Source organism: Pecten maximus, chromosome 1, assembly GCF_902652985.1.
Source record: "Pecten maximus chromosome 1, xPecMax1.1, whole genome shotgun sequence".
NCBI lineage: Eukaryota > Metazoa > Mollusca > Bivalvia > Pectinida > Pectinidae > Pecten > Pecten maximus.
In genome coordinates this window covers 26,586,742-26,606,519 of record NC_047015.1, presented here as the reverse complement: position 1 = coordinate 26,606,519, position 19,778 = coordinate 26,586,742, and the positions used below count along the sequence as shown (strand labels likewise).

The following is a 19,778-nucleotide window of genomic DNA, read 5'->3' as shown; positions in this document are numbered from 1 at the left end:
CACAACAATACTGTAAACTTTCAATATTTTGAATAATCAATAACATAATATAGATACATTATCTAAACTTCCTTTAAAGTCATGATATGTGTACAGAAATAAATATTCTAATTGAAATAATAAAATATGAAATAATAAGCAATAAATATTCCTAGTAGACTAAACAAATGTTAATAGTAATATTAACAGAACAAAAGTGATTTGTAAAAATCTATTTATTTATATATACATTATATTAAAAGCATCAAAGTATTAATATATATATATATATATATGATATAGTCTGATTATAGACCCGGGGCAGACATGGTGTCTTATAGGACTCCAGGTAGACTCGGAGTCCACTTGGAGTGCACTCCAAGTTTACCTGGAGTCCATACCTGGAGTGCACTCCAAGTCCAAATGGAGTGCACTCGGAGAGCATTTGGGTGTAACCTTTAGTCTACACTCAACTGTAACCTGCGATCTAAATTTCAATGTCAGGTGCCGTGGTGAAGAGGAAGACACTTAGCCTTCCTGACTACCTGGTCTTATACTTGTAGCCCTCAAAGATTACTCCGATTCTGGCTTCTGTATAAATTCAAGTCGCACATGACCAATGACTTCATCGTCCCATTAAACTCATATTGAATACATCAGAAAGCAACGTTTTGGAAACAAATATGAACAAATGAAAAACAAATAATTCAAGTATAAATATATTTTATTGCAAACAACAAAAACCTATAATATGCTCAAACAATAAGTAAAAATAGAACAGATATCTGTCTGATGTGACAGATGAGAACCGTCACCTAAAACTTGTAAAGATTGTATCACAATTAAGGTATAAATCAGTATAAAAATAGAAAATTTGGATCATTACAAAAAAAGTGTTCTGATAACAATCACAATTAACATCACATTCACATTCAATAAAGTTTGTCTTGAAGGAATAAGCAGTAATTAAAACACTTTTATTTTTAATTTTGATTATGTAGCAAAATTACAAGCACATGGTCTTTTATAGATTTAATTAATTCTTAAATATATAAATTTCAAAATCTATATAATGTCATTTTGAAAATGAGTATTAGAACAGATTAAGGTATTACATAAATTTCTGTCTTTGTTGTCACTACAAGACAATAATAACAAATCTCACCAAGATTTTAACCTTATGGCATATTAGATTTACAGAAAATGTCCAATCAACATTAACAAATCTACACAATAAAGACAGACATTGTGTACATAACCAGGATTTCATCATTATGGCATATTGATTTGCAGACAGTGACCAGTCAACATGATCATGACTAACTAAAGGTTGCGTAATAATACACAGGACTGGAATGTTGTCTCACCTCAGTACATTTATCATCAACTTCAGAAAACTGACAGCGAGATAAAATATTCAGGATATTTTAACTACAGTTAAAGAACTGGAATGCTTTTATTGCATGGTCAAAATCTACAACAAAAAGATGTATGAAGTTTTCCTGAAAATCAAGTGTGGCATCTTGATTAAATGATTCCACAGCCAGAAATACATATGTGTATGTTTGGAAAAACAATACATTTTTGTATCTCCAGAAACATTTTATTATGAGGTACATGTAGCTACATCAATTTATGATTAAACATATTGATAAAATATTTCTTATATATAAAAGGAGCCTTTGTGTTTCTCTGATGTTGTACATCAATTGGTGTGGAATATTATCAGCATAACTTGTAAATTATATTTTACATAGAACTAACAACAATAAAAATGAATATGAACAAAAATAAAGTTATCTAAAATACACTCAATGGTTTTGCATTATACATGTAGCAAGACCTAACACATTATAAATACTCCTTGTTATCTCCCTTACAACTGTTTTCCAAATAAATATTTCTTGCCATAGAAAGTATTATGCTTTTATATGAAATCTTAATCATTTGCTTGCATAATATTATTTTATATATATATATACGTTTTCAATGTAATGTTGTTTGTGATCCGGGACGTTGTTAGAATAAATACACATGTGCACTTTATATATATATGTAATACACATAAACATGAAATATAAGTTTATCTAACATCAAGTCTAAACTACAGTATTTCTTAATACAAACATAGCCTTTAAAGTTCCTCTCTAGCTTGTGACTCCTGCACTGGTTTCATCATCTTAACATTTTCCCCAAAATGGATATCAAAGTCATCTTTGTCATCATTGTAGACAATCTTTCCTTTCTGTAACATAATCATAACAATGACCATATACTGTACATGTACATAGTAGTTACAATCAGATATTATTACTTTTTGTGAACAAAAACATATGTCTCCCATTTCCTCTTATTTCCCTGAAATTATGTTTAAATTATATACATGTACATATGTTTAAACTTTCAATTTCATCAAGAAATTTTAACTGTTCAAAAGTTACAACAAAGAAAAGACTAAATTCAAAGTTTCCCACTGAATCGGCCAATGACCTTGAAATGAAGGTCACAGCGACCTGATTATAGTCAGGTTTTGGTGATTTGTGTATGTTTCAGTGACATAAAACAATTGCCATACATGGTATTTACCATGATTTCTGTACCATTTTGTCCATTTCCCATAAGCCGGGCCTAACAATTCAACACTCACCCTGGGATCATCGTCCTCCTCCTCCACACCACCACAGGCAAATGTCTCTTTGTTGCAGACGATGTGGGCAATGTACAAGTAGGATTGTCCCTTACGACTCTTCTTACTAAAGTAATCCTCCAACAGGGGCACCAGGTCACCTTGATGATTGTCTACAAAAGTTTATCAGCCTGGTGTTAACATATTCTGCATATCCTGAAGATAACAGGACATGTCTCCCAACAAGGTATCATACTCATAACAGACCAATCTTACATTTTAATATTCCTTTTATTTGTGCATTAATAATAAGGTAAATAGATTAAGACTTTCACTCCAAAACTGGGAGTGTTTGCAGGTGTGATGTAGCAGTAAATTTTGTACTTACTTTTAGTTAATTTTATGTGTTTATCGTAGCACGTATAGTAGGTTAGGTAATTTGTACAATTAGGAGTTATGATCTTTATGTGGTAACATACTTTGACAAACTTTTCAGAGCTGTATTTGTATAGGTTTTTTGTACTTACCCATCAAGTGCTTGCATGCTTTTACTAGCTTTTTAGCACTGTACTCGTAGTTTTGGAAGTAATCTTCATGACACACTTTTCCCAATGCATCTTTCACTCTCTTCTCCATTTTCTCAGAGATGTGATACTGCAACACCCTTTGGAGCTCTGTGATTATAAGTCACATAAATGTAAAAGAACAGTCATTTTTGGGGGAGGTAAAGTCTTTTTTTCATTGGAATTCAGCTTTATTTCTTTTTAAATGCATGCATCACATAACTCAGTTTATAATCAAATGTAACTCAAAAACATTTCAAATCCAAAATAGCCTTTAAAATAAGAGATTCAGTGAACCTATTGCATCACCCACTATTATTCTATCAATCTCAACAAAACATTTCTTTATCAAAAACTTTTTCTATATTGGGATCTGTCTAAAGTACCATCATTAAAGACATCACTTTTCTCCAACAGTTGATTGCATATCAAAATTGGAATCAAGGATATTAACAACTACATAAAGTGATAAAAAAATGATTGTTTTCATAAATTGTTTGACTTTACCATTCATCGTGGCTTTACATCCTGTACAGTACATTTCTAAAAGAAAAAAAATCATAATTAATTCAGTACAGATTACACACTTTGTACATGCCTTGTTGATAATGTTTATTGTTCACAGTTAATCAGGTTGGGAACTCTGTCGGAAAATCACCATTTTCAAAGCGACTTTGTATTTTATCAGTGCACCCTTAGTACTGTGTACATATATATTAAACAACAAAATTTTGGATTTTGGAATATTACACTAAGTTATAACCCTACCTCTGTTGGTCATAAGAAACAACTTTTGTTTTAATAGTTTTCATTTTTCACCAAATTTTAAATGATTTTACAGCCTCTGAAATTACTGGGCAGGTTTTTAGAAGGTAAAAAAACCCAATAAATTTGTAAAAAAAAATATAGTATGATCCAAAATTTTTATTTTATTTTAATAAAGCACACTTGATTGTAAAAGAATTCTGGCAAAATCAAGACCGTTTGGGATTGGGAGAAAACCGTTCCCAACTTGGTATTAATACATTGTAGTAACAGAGTACATATATCAATTTTATGCACAGAAATGATCTATGATTTGAATACAATGCAGAGATTGTAATAAAGTATGCAGGTCATTAAAATATGGGGTTATACTTTGTTTTAAAACTGCTTTATTGGAAATAACATTTATAAATAATGTATCATCATGTAACCCATAAAATTAAAATGGATAGTCGTTCATTTTTCGTTTTAATGTTGTGTTCACAACATTCAAGCTGATAGAAGTAAGCAATTATTGACTGGGACCGAGGGCAACAACAATTTTGTTGGCACCCTTTACTCTGACTATTGCCCTCCGCTTTGCTTCAGGCAATAGTCAGCTGTAGGATCTTATATTATAGGTGCTAACAAAATCGCTGTTGTCCTCAGCCCCAGTCAATAATTGTAAACTGCTTACTGAGTGAACTGTTACTCAATTTAGCATTCATGAGCTTTAAAATTATACATAAGGCCATACCAAATTAATCAGTTGTTTGTTGGGAATCCCGCTCCTAAAATATCCTTGTTCAGAAAAAAATAAAAACAAATTTTGCCAGGCACCTCCGAAAAAATTGGCAAATCCAGAATTATTTTCCCCATTTTCCGTCCTTTTTCCCTGTCTCATTGATTCCGATGAATAATAACAAAAACTGGATGACAGAAACCATGAGGGAAAACAAGATATAGGTCCACAACAAAATAAATAATACAGGAAACCAACTTCGGGCATACTTTTAAAATTAATATGAGTGTTTTGATAGTACCTAGGTAAGTGTAGTAAGGGTGCAACTGCACAAATGTCTAAGGATGCTAACGATGATGAAACATTTTGCGATTTATTCATCAAGCCGATTAACATGAGCAGCATCTGACATGCCACTCCATAATCTGGAGAAGATTACAAGAGATCCCAGAGGGATCTTGGCGCCCACCATTGAATGATCTTTATAGGTTCTATGTCAGACTGATCTTTTCTCTACTTTTCCCTTCCTCTAAGTCTTACTAATCTGTGTAAATTCAGAAACAGCCCTCTAGTACTTTTCAAACAAGGGGAACCTATATATAAAATTTAAGATTTAGCGATAATGGCTGTCTGTCGGCCATGTTGTTTTCGGATTGGTCCCAATATGAAAAACTAGGCACTGAGGGGAACCTACATATGAAATTTGAGAAAGATCCCTTCAGTACTTTCTCAGAAATAGCGATAACAAACTTCAATTGTCAAAATCCAATATGCATAACTAGGCACCGAGGGGAACCTGCAAATGAAATTTCAGAAAGATCCCTTCAGTGCTTTCTGAGAAATAGCGATAACAAACTTCAATTGTCAAAATCCAAGATGGCTGCCTGTCGGCCATGTTGTTTTCTGATCAGTCTCAAAATGCAATATGCATAACTAGGCACCAAGAGGAACCTACATATGAAATTTGAGAAAGATCCCTTCAGTACTTTCTGAGAAACAGCGATAACAAAACTTCAATTGTCAAAATCCAAGATGGCTGCCTGTCGGCCATGTTGCTTTCTGATTAGTCTCAAAATGTAATATGCATAACTAAGCACCGAGGGGAACCTGCATATGAAATTTCAGAAAGATCCCTTCATTACTTTCTGAGAAATAGTGATAACAAACTTCAATTGTCAAAATCCAAGATGGCTGCCTGTCGGCCATGTTGTTTTCTGATCAGTCTCAAAATGCAATATGCATAACTAGGCACCGATGGGAACCTGCATATGAAATTTGAGAAAGATCCCTTCATTACTTTCTGAGAAATAGCGATAACAAACTTCAATTGTCAAAATCCAAGATGGCTGTCTGTCGGCCATCTTGTTTTCTGATCGGTCTCAAAATGCAATATGCGTAACTAGGCACCAAGTGGAACCTACATATGAAATTTGAGAAAGATCCCTTCAGTACTTTCTGAGAAATAGCGATAACAAACTTCAATTGTCAAAATCCAAGATGGCTGCCTGTCGGCCATCTTGTTTTCCGATTGGTCTCAAAATGCAATATGCATAACTAGACACCAAGGGGAACCTACATATGAAATTTGAGAAAGATCCCTTCAGTACTTTCTGAGGATTAGCGATAACAAGAATTGTTTACGGACGGACGGAGGGACGGACGGACCACGGACCACGGACGCAGGGCGATTTGAATAGCCCACCATCTGATGATGGTGGGCTAAAAATATCAGCTAAGCATTTGAAACTTGAATCAATAGAAATATCTTATAAAACCATTGCTCTGTCTGTGTGTGCAGAGTTGAAATGTAAATTTGTTGTAATATAATAATCAGTATTGTTTTCCATCTATCTTCCAGGATGTACATGCATGTATACAATTTCATTTTGAGATCTAGCATTGCAATTTATTGCAATTTGGTCAATAGTCAAGCGTAGTTATTATTCCATTGCTTGGTTCCAGAGAAGAAGTCAATTATATGAATATAGCCCGATTGACCATATTTGGTCCCGCAACTCAGGCCCCTTGGGGGATCGGCCCCGTCATTTGTACAATTTCGAATTCCTACCCCAAGGTGATGCTACCAGTAAAATATGAGAGATATCCATTGCTTGGTTCCAGAGAAGAAGTCAATTATATGAATATAGTCCGATTGACCATATTTGGCCCCACCCCTCAGGCCCCTGGAGGGTCAGCCCCATCATTTGTACAATTTTGAATCCCCACCCCATAGTGATGCCACCAGGCAAATATGAGCGATAGCCATAGCTTGGTTTCAGAGAAGAAGTCGTTTATATCAATAGTGCCAAATTGACCCCTTTTGGCCCCGCCCCAGAGGCCCCCAGGGGGTCAGCCCCATCATTTGTATAATTTTGAGTCCCCTACCCATAGGGATGCTTCTGACCAAATTTGTTCAAATTCTGATCAGCGGTTATGAAGAAGTCAAATAAGTCAATTGTTGACGGACGGACCTTGGTCCTTCGGACCAGGTGAGCTAAAAATGGAGGAAAAAATATTGCTCACACATTCATCGGGACCCTTTCCCTCTTAAAATCTGTAAATAAAATTTCTGACAAAAAAAAATTTGCTTGCTCTCGATCGCTCTTCTTTTATTTTTTCGATTTCCCAAAGAACAAGTTATTAATTTGGCGTGGCCTAAAGTACTTATTTACATGTGTAAAGGTATATAATGAAATTAAATGGCAACAGTATGTATAGACCTAGCAGATCAATTTGAGCACAAACTTCTGTCTGGCAGTTTCTAAAAACAGAACATGGATCTGGCAGAAACTAAGGATGGTCCAACAAATCTTTAGCTTCTAATGACCAGAAAAAATAGTGTGTTAAACCGATAAAATTGCCAATAATCAGAAAATCGCAAACTCCGAAATTCTGACAGGTCACATAAACAGGCACCTGGTCAGAATTTTGGAGCAGATACATAGAGAATACATGGTCAGTATGTGTCTTAAAATGTAAGCTGTACGTATTTTGGCAAGGGTAAAGAAAGACAAAAGTGGCGAACCAGCCACTTTTGTCTCTCTGCCCGAGCCAAAAATACAGCTGATATTTTAAGACAGCTAGTGACCATGTATTCTATTTTTGCTGAAACAGTCATAAAAAATAAGCATTTTTAAGTGAAACGGTATCAATAAAATTACAATATCCCAAATATATATTCGTCTTTAAAACTTTTCATTTATAAGTAAGTCAGTCGAATTGATGCTTTCTTTTCATTTATAAGTTAGTCAGTCGAATTGATGCATGTGCTAAGATTCTAAAAGAGAGCTGTTTTTTGTCACTGCCAAATACAGCAAAAATACATGCGGTGGGTGTATTCCGACAATGCAGATGCAAGTTGCAGAATAAATGCATATACATGTATATTAATATAGGTATTTATGGTTAATTCCATATAATATTAGACTAGGCATGTTCCTGCATGTGTCTGGAGCTTGCAACTATGGGCAGTTTTAGCAGACTATATTTATCAGGTTTGGAATTACAGGAATATATATTTGTAGATTTGCAAGCTTAAGGATGCACTGTAACTCTCATTAGAGGATCAAAATCCCCCTGAACTCAAGACACAATGGGTTACAGGTAAGTAATGAAAAGCATCTAAACAAGAAGCAGACAAAACGTCATTTTCTCATTAAGATCCCAAGATATTCACATGATAAACTATAAATGCAAACAAAAATTTCAAACGGAGACTGTCTACATTTTACACAAATTAATAAACCATACATAGCAGTGTAATCCAATGGCAATGACAGACACGGTGAAACAAAGATAAGTGAACCTTATTCTGACATTGTGATCAATCGCAAAATTGAATAGTGGTAAGGTTTATAAATTTGTGTAAACTGCCATTGTTCTTGTTCTTTATATTCCTCCAATATCTGGAGAACCGTTGGATATCATTTGCCAGTGTATTGTTTAAAAACACGTTATCACTTACATGTACACCAATGCGCCTGAGTTTATAGAATTTTCTCCTCTGTATTGAGAGGACGTGTTGGAGTGCCTGCACATCATCACATACAATATACAGTAGGACTATTTGACTGCATCCGTTACGTCCTATGATCAGCTGATAATTGTGTACACTTGACTTGGCCTACAACAATATAACGTTACTTACCTTTTGATAAGTCCGCTGGCAATGAATCGTGAGCCATTACAACTGATACAGTTGCGATTATCACAAAAAGATAGTGCATTTTCTATGCTGTGGTACTGTCTTATCTGTATATTGTCAGGAGTGAAGAAATCTTTATGTTTCCAGACAAAATTCGGACCACTCTGTGAGAGACACGTAGCGTCTAGTTACCGGAAGTGTTGTTATACAATTTCTGCGTCTGAGTCAATCAGATGTTTTACATAAAGGCGGAAAATATAAAACCATTCAGGATAGGCTTAATGCACATAATACCGGACAGTGCCTATTAAAGCCTTTTCAACCTCTTGTTTTGTTTCTTATCTATGTCATCCTGCCTTGCCTTGACTTGAAGCGGTTTTCCTGTCGTAGGTCGATACGAACAAAAAACGTAAGATCCGGACTGGAATAGTCACGTGACGTATTGAAGTAGTAAACCGGGAATTTCAAGGCCGGTTGAAGTTGAGGTTGCTGCACACTCTGTTCGTTTAAAGGTATGTAACTGATGTTTAGATATATATAAATGTGTTGTATTGTTGATAATTGTAGAGTTATATCTATATTTTCATAAACAACAAAAACAAAAAATATATAGATCTAACGTTAGAGTCTAGAGCTAGTAGATCTACAGGAAGGGTCCGGTAAAAATTGTACCAAATGGGGTCGTGTGACGTTAGAGTGGGGGTACGTCATTTCGCACACTTTCGGTATGTATTTAACTACATTTCCATCAAATCAATTTCAAATCAAGAAAGAATACCTCACATTGTTACATGTACAAATGCTTCGTAACATACAAGTGTGCAACCTGATATGCGCACACGTATCACTGCGCATGGGAGCTGTTGTTAACTTGTGTTTATTGCTGGGTTTGAAGACGATCGGGAACGTAATTTCGCACACCCATCTAACTTATTTAATTTTGTTGGTAAAAATAGTTTCCAGTCATCTTGTAGACAAACACCATCCTAACTAAGATTAAGCCCAATGCCATGATTAAAAAAATCTTTAAAAACAAAATAATGTGAAATTAGAAAGTGTTAATTTACCGCCATTTTAGCTTCAAATAATGACCGCTCCCTACGGAGGTAATGTAAACAAGGCGGTGAAAATGACGGGGTGTCTACAGGTCAGCGCTGCTATAAGTTATGGATTTGTATTTAGTTTTGTTTATAATCTGATCAAATAATATTTTCCCTAAATATTTCCAAAATCACACGCCAATCAACAATTAGGGTTATTTTAAATAAAATATTTAATCATCCGGTATCAATTTTATCGGAAGAGAGTGGAATCAATTAAAATTTGTTTTCAAAACGAACTTTATCTGAAAAGATGTACTTAAAATGGCAAATGTTCCACTAAAGGTTGGCATTAGTCAACATATAAACAAAAAAGCACAGTCCTCGACCACTTAGAGGAAAAACGCAAAAAATCGTCAGGTGTGCGAATTTACGTACTGTGCGAAATTACGTACCCTTGCTCTAATACATTACCATAATTTATATGTACACTGCACTGTATAATACCGGACACCACTCGATAACATAAATACTCAGCTTATTAGGCCTATATTATATGATTTATCCGCCAGAAAAAAAGTGCAAAATTTAATAACTTTTATCTTGCTGTTCAATGCAGATTAGACCTATATTTGACTCCCGTACGTACAATATAATTTATGTAGTTCTATGGTATGATAATTTACAATTTAATAACCTTATTTCAGATGCCAATAAGAACACAAACACAAAAAAAAGAAACTTTTGTACGATCTTGTTAATGTTGACAAGACAGTTGAAGCTGTGAGATCGGAGGGCATATTCGTTCGAAAAGCGTCTGAAAAGTTTCCAATCCCAAAGTCAACATTACATGTACGGAGAGAGTCCTAAACTAGGGAGAAGACCGGCACTTCCGGTGGAGATTGAGGGGAAAAAATGGTCTCCAGTGTGAAGGAGACCTCTAGGCAGGATATGGGAGTTACGCGTAGGCAACTGTTTTTGAGGACAAGGGGATCTGTGTTGACGATGGAGGACAATTCCTATTAAAAACAGTTGTCCTCGTCTAACCAATGGAGGCAAGGACTAAAAAAAAAGCGTCCCTCGGAACTGGCAATCAGACCTCCGGATAAGTTGTCATCTTCCAGGGCAAGGATGCTAAATCTTACCGTTGTTGAGAAATACGTGAGAATACTTGGAGAACAATTCCGACAGTTAGATCTACATGTAGCTTTCAACCCCGACAACATATGGAACTGTGACGAAACTGGGCGTTGTTTTAAGCACACCCCTGTTAAGGCAATAGCGGAAAAGGGCTTAAAGAATGTTGTAGGGAGGACAAGCGTCTCCATAATGGCCCGTGTGAGTGCTGGTGGTAATTATGTTTGTTATCAAGGGGAAAACAACAGCTTCACTGCATGGTTTTAACACCAAGGCAGCGTCACTGGCATATGTCTATATATATGTGGACAATACAAGAAAATTGATGGATGAATGACCAAATCGGTGAGAAGTGGTTTCGGGACGTTTTTCTCAAGAACTTTGTCGAAAAATGCCCACAACTTCTCATACTCGACGGCCATTCATCACACGAATCATTGGCCATTCTCGAATTAGCACGAGAAAATGTCATTCATATTTTGTGTGTTCCGCCTCATACAATGCACATTTTGCAGCCCCTTGACAGATTTGTGCTTGGGCCATTTAGCTCGGCATACAATCAGGTTTGTTCCTATGTTCCTAATTATTGAGTCAGAACCCTTTGAATTCCGTGTCTAAATGGAGTTTTCCTGGACTCTTGGAGTCTGCTTTGAAGTCGGCGTTCATAAAAAGTAACATTAAACATGGATTCAAGGCTTGTGGGATTTTCCCTTACAATCCTAGTGCTATATCTGGTGGGTTTCTTGCGCCCTCTAAATCTACTGAGCAAAGGTTTCTCAAGCACTAATCTTTTTCTTAACAGTTATCCTAACTAGACCTTGCACATTCACAAAATAAAAATGGAGTTCAATGCTAATTATCCGTGTCAATCTCTACCTACATATGTATGGTTGTTGTTGGCCTGAGTAACGACAACTTGTATCCGCACGCGTTCTAACACAGGCTTTGACAGCCTGATACAATATGACTGTACAGGGTTTTTCTCACTGGTTTGGGAAAGGGCCTTTTATGTCATTCTGGGAAGAAAATTGGTGAATTGGGAAAGATTTTTTCAGAAGTAAACTGCAAATTTTGGAAATTTGGCTTAAATATGAAATATGAGTCCCTGATGTACGTCTGGCAGTTAACTATAGAATTGACAATATTGACATGAATAAAATAATACCATAAAGCAGGCTAGTCCAGCTCTAGTATCCTGACTGGTATAAATATATACTAGTATATGTGTCTGTCAACACTTGGGCGTGGTAAGGAGAGAGCTTAGGTCGCTAATGTCAGTTCAAACTGCCTTATTGAGATTATGGACTCAGTAATGTAACTGTCAGTTGATTTTAATAGTTAATTTAGAATAATCAGTTTGATGTGGCCTGTAAATATTGTATAAACTTGTGTGTCCTACTGATGTTCTTGATACAGAAGAACTGAACAGAAAACCAGTGTTTTCTGAAATCGAACGGGCAATTAGAAGTCTAAAGCTAGGAAAAGCCCCGGGTGTAGACAGTATACAGAATGAACATTTAAGGTATGGAGGCCGAACTCTAATACTGTGTATACTGAAGCTTTTCACCAAGTGCATGGAGTTGGAACACGACCCAACTATCTGGAAAATAGGCATTATTCTTCCAATATTTAAAGGTGGTACTAAGTCCCGTGGTGATCCGGCAAGTTATAGGCCCATCTCCCTTCTTTGATGCATCTATAAACTTTTTGAAAAAGTCATCAGTGTTCGCATACAGGATTCATTAGTCACTTCAGATACCGTATTTCCGAACGCACAACGAAACGGCTTAAGAAAATCCCTAGGATGTTCATCTGCCACATATACCCTGCAAGAAACTATCCATCATAATCTTGAACTGAATAGTAAAGTTTTTATAGCATTTTTGGATATCAAAAAGGCTTTTGACACTGTTTGGCACGCTGGACTTCTCCACAAAATTCACAATCTCGGAATCACTGGTAATCTCTTTAACACCATTCGAGACTCCTACACGGACATGATGAGTGCTGTGACGTGGCATGACGTCACAGTGGTTTTATGTTGGATCTGGTGTTAGGCAAGGCGGTGTATTATCTACGTTTTTATACCAGTCATTCATAGGCAATCTTCTTGATCTTCTAGAAAATAGTCAAAACCGTGCGAATGTTGCGATTCTTAATACTGGTAATCCGACTCTTGCCGACGACATTACGTTGATAAGTACGTCACCTCTAGCTCTTCAAAGACTCCTGGATATATGTTAGACTTATAGTGAAAAGTGGAAATTCGAATTTAATAACTCGAAATGTAAAATTGTTGTAGTTGGTAACTTTATTCCGATCCGCCCGAACTTTGCCTGGAGACTTGGTTCTGACAGCATAGAGACCGCTGTATCCCAGGTTCACCTTGGGACAATAATCTCATCTACGATGTCCAACATGGAAAGAGTACAAACTGCGTGTGACAAAGGAAGAAGAACACTCCACTCGATAATTGGCATTTGCCCATCTACCGCCATTAATCCTCTTATCAAGGCCAGCTTATATAAGAAAGTCGTTTTGCCGTCTATTCTTTACGGATGTGAACATTTGGTAAACCTTACCGTAAGTGATATTACCAAGCTAACACGCTTCCAGCACTACGCTGCCAAACTTATCCTCTGTGTTCATCGGCGGGCCAGATCGGATATGGTAGAACCAATGCTTGGTTTATTTAGAATATCCGCGGAAATTGACAGGAGAAAGCTGTGTTTCTTACAGAAAGTTATCTCCCTTGACTGCTCTTTTCTGGTTAAAAGGATTTTCTTAGCGCGCATGCCTTCAAACCTGGATGTCCTCGCGCCAACGGGTACTTCCCAGATATAACCAGTGTGCTCCAGAGATATAAACTATTTCCTTACCTTGTTACATATACTCAAACCTACGTCTTTCCTCCGAAACGACAATGGAAACGTCTAGTAAAGGCGGCTATATCTAGTACCGAAAACAAAGCCTTACAGGATCGCATGGCATCTGATCGCGATTTTGAGTTGTTTCGCGCGTGCCACTGCTCATATGGACCTTACGTTATGTGGCAAGTCGCGGAATCTCTACCAGACACCCAGATAATTTAATCGTTATGTGCAACATTGACCTCAAGCCATGTTAGTGCAGTGTGTGTCTTGTGCAACCAGCCCTTCAGCGATGTCATCGTGCATAGCAGCTCCATCTGCCCCCACTTCAGGGAATCACGTGAACCTTTTCCTACAAGATATTCTGAACGATTTTGGCCCACGTGTTTTCAACATCGTGACTTGCGAGAACAACGTATCATTTGTTCAAGTCCTACTAGGCGCTAGTAAGAACATTCCATTTGATGATGACATTTGCAGGAATCGCTTCCTTATGAAGGCGGCTCGATTCGTCGTTAGCGTCACGCGCTTATTCTCGCCCTGATTCTGATGTAAGTACGCGATATTGAGTAAGCTACATAGTAGCTACTCATGGAAAGCGCGCTAAATGAACTCTTCACTTATTTTGATATTCCTTATTTTTTTTCTGTCGATTTTGTTGTATTCCACTTACCTCCTTTGGGAGGAAATAAAGTTTGATGATGAGATGCCAATAAGTACACAAACACAAAAAAGAGACTTTTGCACGATCCTGTTAATGTTGACAAGACAGTTGAAGCTGTGAGATCGGAGGGAATATTCGTTCGAAAAGTCTGAAAAGTTTCCAATCCTAAAGTCAACATTACATGTACGGAGAGAGTCCTAAACTAGGGAGAAGACCGGCACTTCCGGTGGAGATTGAGGGGGGAAAATGGTCTCCAGTGTGAAGGAGACCTCTAGGCAGGATATGGGAGTTACGCGTAGGCAACTGTTTTTGAGGACAAGGGGATCTGTGTTGACGATGGAGGACAATTCCTATTAAAAACAATTGTCCTCGTCTAACCAATGGAGGCAAGGACTAAAAAAGAGTCTCCAGTGTGAAGGAGACCTCTACTCTAGGCAGGATATGGGAGTTACGCGTAGGCAACTGTTTTTGAGGACAAGGGGATCTGTGTTGACGATGGAGGACAATTCCTATTAAAAACAGTTGTCCTCGTCTAACCAATGGAGGCAAGGACTAAAAAAAGCGTCCCTCGGAACTGGCAATCAGACGTCCGGATAAGTTGTCCTCTTCCAGGGCAAGGATGCTAAATCTTACCGTTGTTGAGAAATACATGAGAACACTTGGAGAACAATTCCGACAGTTAGATCTACATGTAGCTTTCAACCCCGACAGCATATGGAACTGTGACGAAACTGGGCGTTGTTTTAAGCTCACCCCTGTTAAGGCAATAGCGGAAAGGGGCTTAAAGAATGTTGTAGGGAAGACAGGCGTCTCCATAATGGCCAGTGTGAGTGCTGGTGGTAATTATGTTTGTTATCAAGGGGAAAACAACAGCTTTACTGCATGGTTTTAACACCAAGGCAGCGTCACTGGCATATGTCTATATATATGTGGACGATACAAGAAAATTGATGGATGAATGACCAAATCGGTGAGAAGTGGTTTCGGGACGTTTTTCTCAAGAACTTTGTCGAAAAATGCCCACAACTTCTCATACTCGACGGCCATTCATCACACGAATCATTGGCCATTCTAGAATTAGCACGAGAAAATGTTCATATTTTGTGTGTTCCGCCTCATACAATGCACATTTTGCAGCCCCTTGACAGATTTGTGCTTGGGCCATTTAGCTCGGCATACAATCAGGTTTGTTCCTATGTTCCTAATTCTTGAGTCAGAACCCTTTGAATTCCGTGTCTAAATGGAGTTTTCCTGGACTCTTGGAGTCTGCTTTGAAGTCGGCGTTCATAAAAAGTAACATTAAACATGGATTCAAGGCTTGTGGGATTTTCCCTTACAATCCTAGTGCTATTTCTGATGGGTTTCTTGCGCCCTCTGAATCTATTGAGCAAAGGTTTCTCAAGCTCTAATCTTTTTCTTAACAGTTATCGTAACTAGACCTTGCACATTCACAAAATAAAAATGGAGTTCAATGCTAATTATCCGTGTCAATCTCTACCTACATTTGTATGGTTGTTGTTGGCCTGAGTAACGACAACTTGTATCCGCACGCGTACTAACACAGGCTTTGACAGCCTGATACAATATGATTGTACAGGACTTTTCTCACTGGTTTGGGAAAGGGCCTTTTATGTCATTCTGGGAAGAAAATTGGTGAATTGGGAAAGATTTTTCCAGAAGTAAACTGCAAATTTTAGAAATTTGGCTTAAATATGAAATATGAGTCCCTGATGTACGTCTGGCAGTTAACTATAGAATTGACAATATTGACATGAATAAAATAATACCATAAAGCAGGCTAGTCCAGCTCTAGTATCCTGACTAGTATATATACCATGTTGACAGACACACATAAATATATACTTAGTACTAGTATATGTGTCTGTCAACACTTGTCTCAATAACACTCGTTCATCTATGTTACAAGATGTATATGGCAACGTATGTAAAAGTGTTGTTATTTTCTGATTGTACAAAAAAAATACAAAAAGTTTTTTACATGACCAAGCCGCTGTTTTCTGTTTTATTTCCTTGAAATAAAAAGGAACTGTAAGATCGCTTACTTTTTCTTTTGTTTTTTTGTTTTTATTTTTTTGTTTCACGTGTTATGCAGAGAAATATGGGTTAAGTGTCTTGCCCAAGAACACAAACACGTCAGAAAAGACAACACTTCTTCTAAACTTGTTTAGTGACATGGTGCTTAACCTTTAACACTCTGACAGAGTTCCCCTAGAGATTTCATACACACGCCGTGTTGGCCGAGTCAACCACCCATCAAAATATGAACCCCATTTGACAGCATTTGTTTGTGCAAATATTAAAAGATTTTTTTTTCTAATTACAGGTCTAACACAAGACACTGAAACTATATCAATAGATGTATTGTTTATTCATAGGAACTGCAGAAATTAGGGAAAACATATAACATACATCTGTAACATGCTGCAAAACAAACAATATGTCATCCAAAACGATATTCACAGCTGCTAGAGTGTATAACCTGTTCAGAATTCTATAGCATATTTTCTCATTGTCGAGACAAATCTGGACTGATAAATAATAACAAATAATAAATTAACAGTCATTTTGTTTGGAGAAACTATTACGTTACCAAATTTTATCGAACTTAGCGGATAGATTCTGATTTAGTAAAATCAAATCGAAAATTGCATATGTTAAACGGACACCAACACAATGACAAAATTTGCAAAGTAAGCTGCAAAACAAATATCATTATTGTTGGCATAACATCTCGATTGTTTCCGACAATCTTCGCTATTATATACTGTATATCGAGGTGGCCAGTGACTTCATCTTTTCTTTCATAGGCCCAATGATATTCACATCAAGGGGCTGGAGCAAATGCGTGGTGTGTGCTGGGAAGGCAAGGATTTCAACCTGAAATAAAGACATGCAATATACATCATATTTACTGTATTTTTTTCATAAATCTCATCAATTAAAATAACAAGATATTTCATTTCATTATATCATGGAGGTTATTTTAATAATTTGATTAATAATAAAATGAATAAAACTGATGTAGTGAATAAAACTGATGTAAATAGATAATAATTCTAAATAAATTTTGAAATAACGAAAATTTCATTTAGTATCTGATGTTATGGTGATTTATTTTATTTGTATTGACTTACACGCTCTGCTCTAGCCATATCAATAACTGGTATTGATATGTGACTGTCATGATTATCTAGTAATAATAGAACAGGTCTTTCCTTGGAACAGTATTTCAAAAAAATATTTTTGAACCATATCTGGAACAAATCTGTGTCCATGTATCCTATGTTACAAAGAGAATGAAAGCTGTTATAATAATAAAGATATGTATATACATATAATATAACTAAATGTAGCTCTCTCATAATACCATTGTATGTTAAGACATACACGTGTATCATCACATTTATATATAGAGATACATTTTTCAATACTGAATTTTCATGCCTTGATAAAGAATTTAAATCAAACAAAGTATCTAATAATATAATTGAGTATTTTGTATTTGAATGTATATAATATTCAAATTCAACTTATTTAAAAAAAGTTGTGCTTGCTATGATAAAATGTGGACAGTTTATTTTATGTTGTTGTACTATAATTGATCAATAATACCTGACTCAGAAACACCAAACATCCAGGATCTGGGCACATCTTCTCTATACGGCCTGTGGGGAAGAGATTTTTGGTATATCAAAAATGTCGGTAGCATGGTTCCCTCTCCACTCGCGCACATGTGGGCTGTTACGTGGTCTATTGTGTGAACCTGAAAAATAATTACTTACCATATAGGTACATGAATTCAAATATATCAGAAAAACCACAAAACCTTGTAATCAAATTAATGTTCAGATGTTTAAATTTCACTATATTTCTTACCTGTTGTTGGATACAAGGGCGACCTTTTTCTCCTATCACTTTCCTGGTATTTCCCTGTTTGTCGACAAAACCAGTCTCGTCACAGTTATAAATCAAACCTGGCTTTGTTCTTAGACCTAAATTGTCTAGTGTTTCCTCTGAAAAACAAAAAGTAATGAAAAGGTATGACCATAAAATTGATTTGTCTTTTCCTCCCATTTTAACTAAATATATAAAAAAAAATCCAATGCCTCAACATGCAGGAACACTCACTTTACATTAAAGCGTAATTTCTTAATCCAAGTTCTTACATACTTCTTGAAAAAGTTGTCCATAACGGTTTTGTTTGACATTCTTGTCCTGCCCCTATCTCTGACTTGTGGGGTCTTTTCTGCTAATTCCTTATGACTGTTGATGAATGTTCTGCACCATTTGTCAGAAGGACCTTTCTCCAAGTTGAACAGCGACTCTCTGTGTGATCTGCATGATACATTGTATAATAAAGTAATTAATTTACATTCATTTCTTAAAATGGATTTTTTTTTTTCAAATTTTACACAGAACAAAAAACACCCAGTATGTAAAAATAAAAATCAATTGTTAAATGGGTGTTTTTTTTTCAAAATTTATACTGAAAAACAAACCAGTATGTTAAAATAAAATGAGTCTAACATTAAAAAAAAGGTTTTTAATTATTTGGGTTTTTTCTCACCCAGTATTCTCAAAATATGTAAAATGTGTAAGCAAATTTTAACTCCTTCAGAATATTATTATCTATACTGTTATTCACCTGTTTATTATCTCCATCACATAACTCCTTAAATGCTGTCTATTAAGAGGGAATCCTCGTTGGCCCATGTATTTGATGTACTCCACTAAGGCAGTTTCTTCTTCCTCTAGCAACATGCGGCTAGGTCCAGATGTATTTTTACCATATTTGGCATTTAGCTTGTCCACTATTGTCTGCCTAGGGACACCATATTCCTTAGCAGCTGTTGTTGGATTAAGCTTTCGGGCCTTAACAGCACCTACAGCTTTTGCCAGTAGACTGGAGTCATACTGTCTCTTGGACTAAATAATGAATGTGATTATGTAAAATTAAATCATATTATTTATTTATCAGACTTTATTTATTTAGAGCGCTCTATATATATTTATTTATATTCTTCAATTTATTTATTATTCATTTTTTTAAAACAATTGTTTGAAATGTACATACATGTTTAATTTGAGACAAAATCAAGAGAAATGTGTATTTTTTATTATCAGATTTATTTATTTAGAGCACTCTATATATATTTATTTTATTATTCATTTTTTATTATTTTTGTGAAATGTACATAATATTAAATTTGAGACAAAATCAATAGACATATTTAAAAAATTGTATTGA

At 35.9% G+C, this 19,778-nt stretch overlaps 2 protein-coding genes across 2 annotated transcripts; both read right to left on the bottom strand.

The window, feature by feature from the left end:
• Positions 1-685: 685 nt before the first annotated feature.
• Positions 686-9,009, bottom strand: LOC117329044. Its single transcript, XM_033886740.1, has 5 exons — positions 8,802-9,009; positions 3,676-3,711; positions 3,133-3,279; positions 2,627-2,778; positions 686-2,224 (listed from the first exon to the last, which is right to left on the bottom strand). The coding sequence occupies exons 1-5, from the start codon at positions 8,878-8,880 to the stop codon at positions 2,114-2,116; spliced, it is 525 nt and encodes a 174-aa protein (XP_033742631.1). The 5' UTR covers positions 8,881-9,009; the 3' UTR covers positions 686-2,113.
• An 8,278-nt stretch (positions 9,010-17,287) lies between these two features.
• Positions 17,288-19,544, bottom strand: LOC117336825 (tigger transposable element-derived protein 6-like). The gene is made up of 6 exons (XM_033897512.1): positions 19,176-19,544; positions 18,697-18,865; positions 18,407-18,541; positions 18,143-18,293; positions 17,665-17,810; positions 17,288-17,407 (listed from the first exon to the last, which is right to left on the bottom strand). The coding sequence occupies exons 1-6, from the start codon at positions 19,289-19,291 to the stop codon at positions 17,288-17,290; spliced, it is 837 nt and encodes a 278-aa protein (XP_033753403.1). The 5' UTR covers positions 19,292-19,544.
• Positions 19,545-19,778: the final 234 nt, after the last annotated feature.

Excerpts from the sequence above, each read along its gene's own strand:
- LOC117329044 (XM_033886740.1), bottom strand. The coding sequence starts at position 8,880 with ATGCACTATCTTTTTGTGATAATCGCAACTGTATCAGTTGTAATGGCT. Across the intron at positions 3,712-8,801 it reads GCCAGCGGACTTATCAAAAG|AAATGTACTGTACAGGATGT; the intron begins GTAAGTAACGTT and ends TTTTTCTTTTAG. Across the intron at positions 3,280-3,675 it reads ATGTAAAGCCACGATGAATG|AGCTCCAAAGGGTGTTGCAG; the intron begins GTAAAGTCAAAC and ends TTATAATCACAG.
- LOC117336825 (XM_033897512.1), bottom strand. The coding sequence starts at position 19,291 with ATGTTGCTAGAGGAAGAAGAAACTGCCTTAGTGGAGTACATCAAATAC. Across the intron at positions 18,866-19,175 it reads GTGATGGAGATAATAAACAG|ATCACACAGAGAGTCGCTGT; the intron begins GTGAATAACAGT and ends TGTATCATGCAG. Across the intron at positions 18,542-18,696 it reads ACAACTTTTTCAAGAAGTAT|GAAACACTAGACAATTTAGG; the intron begins GTAAGAACTTGG and ends TGTTTTTCAGAG.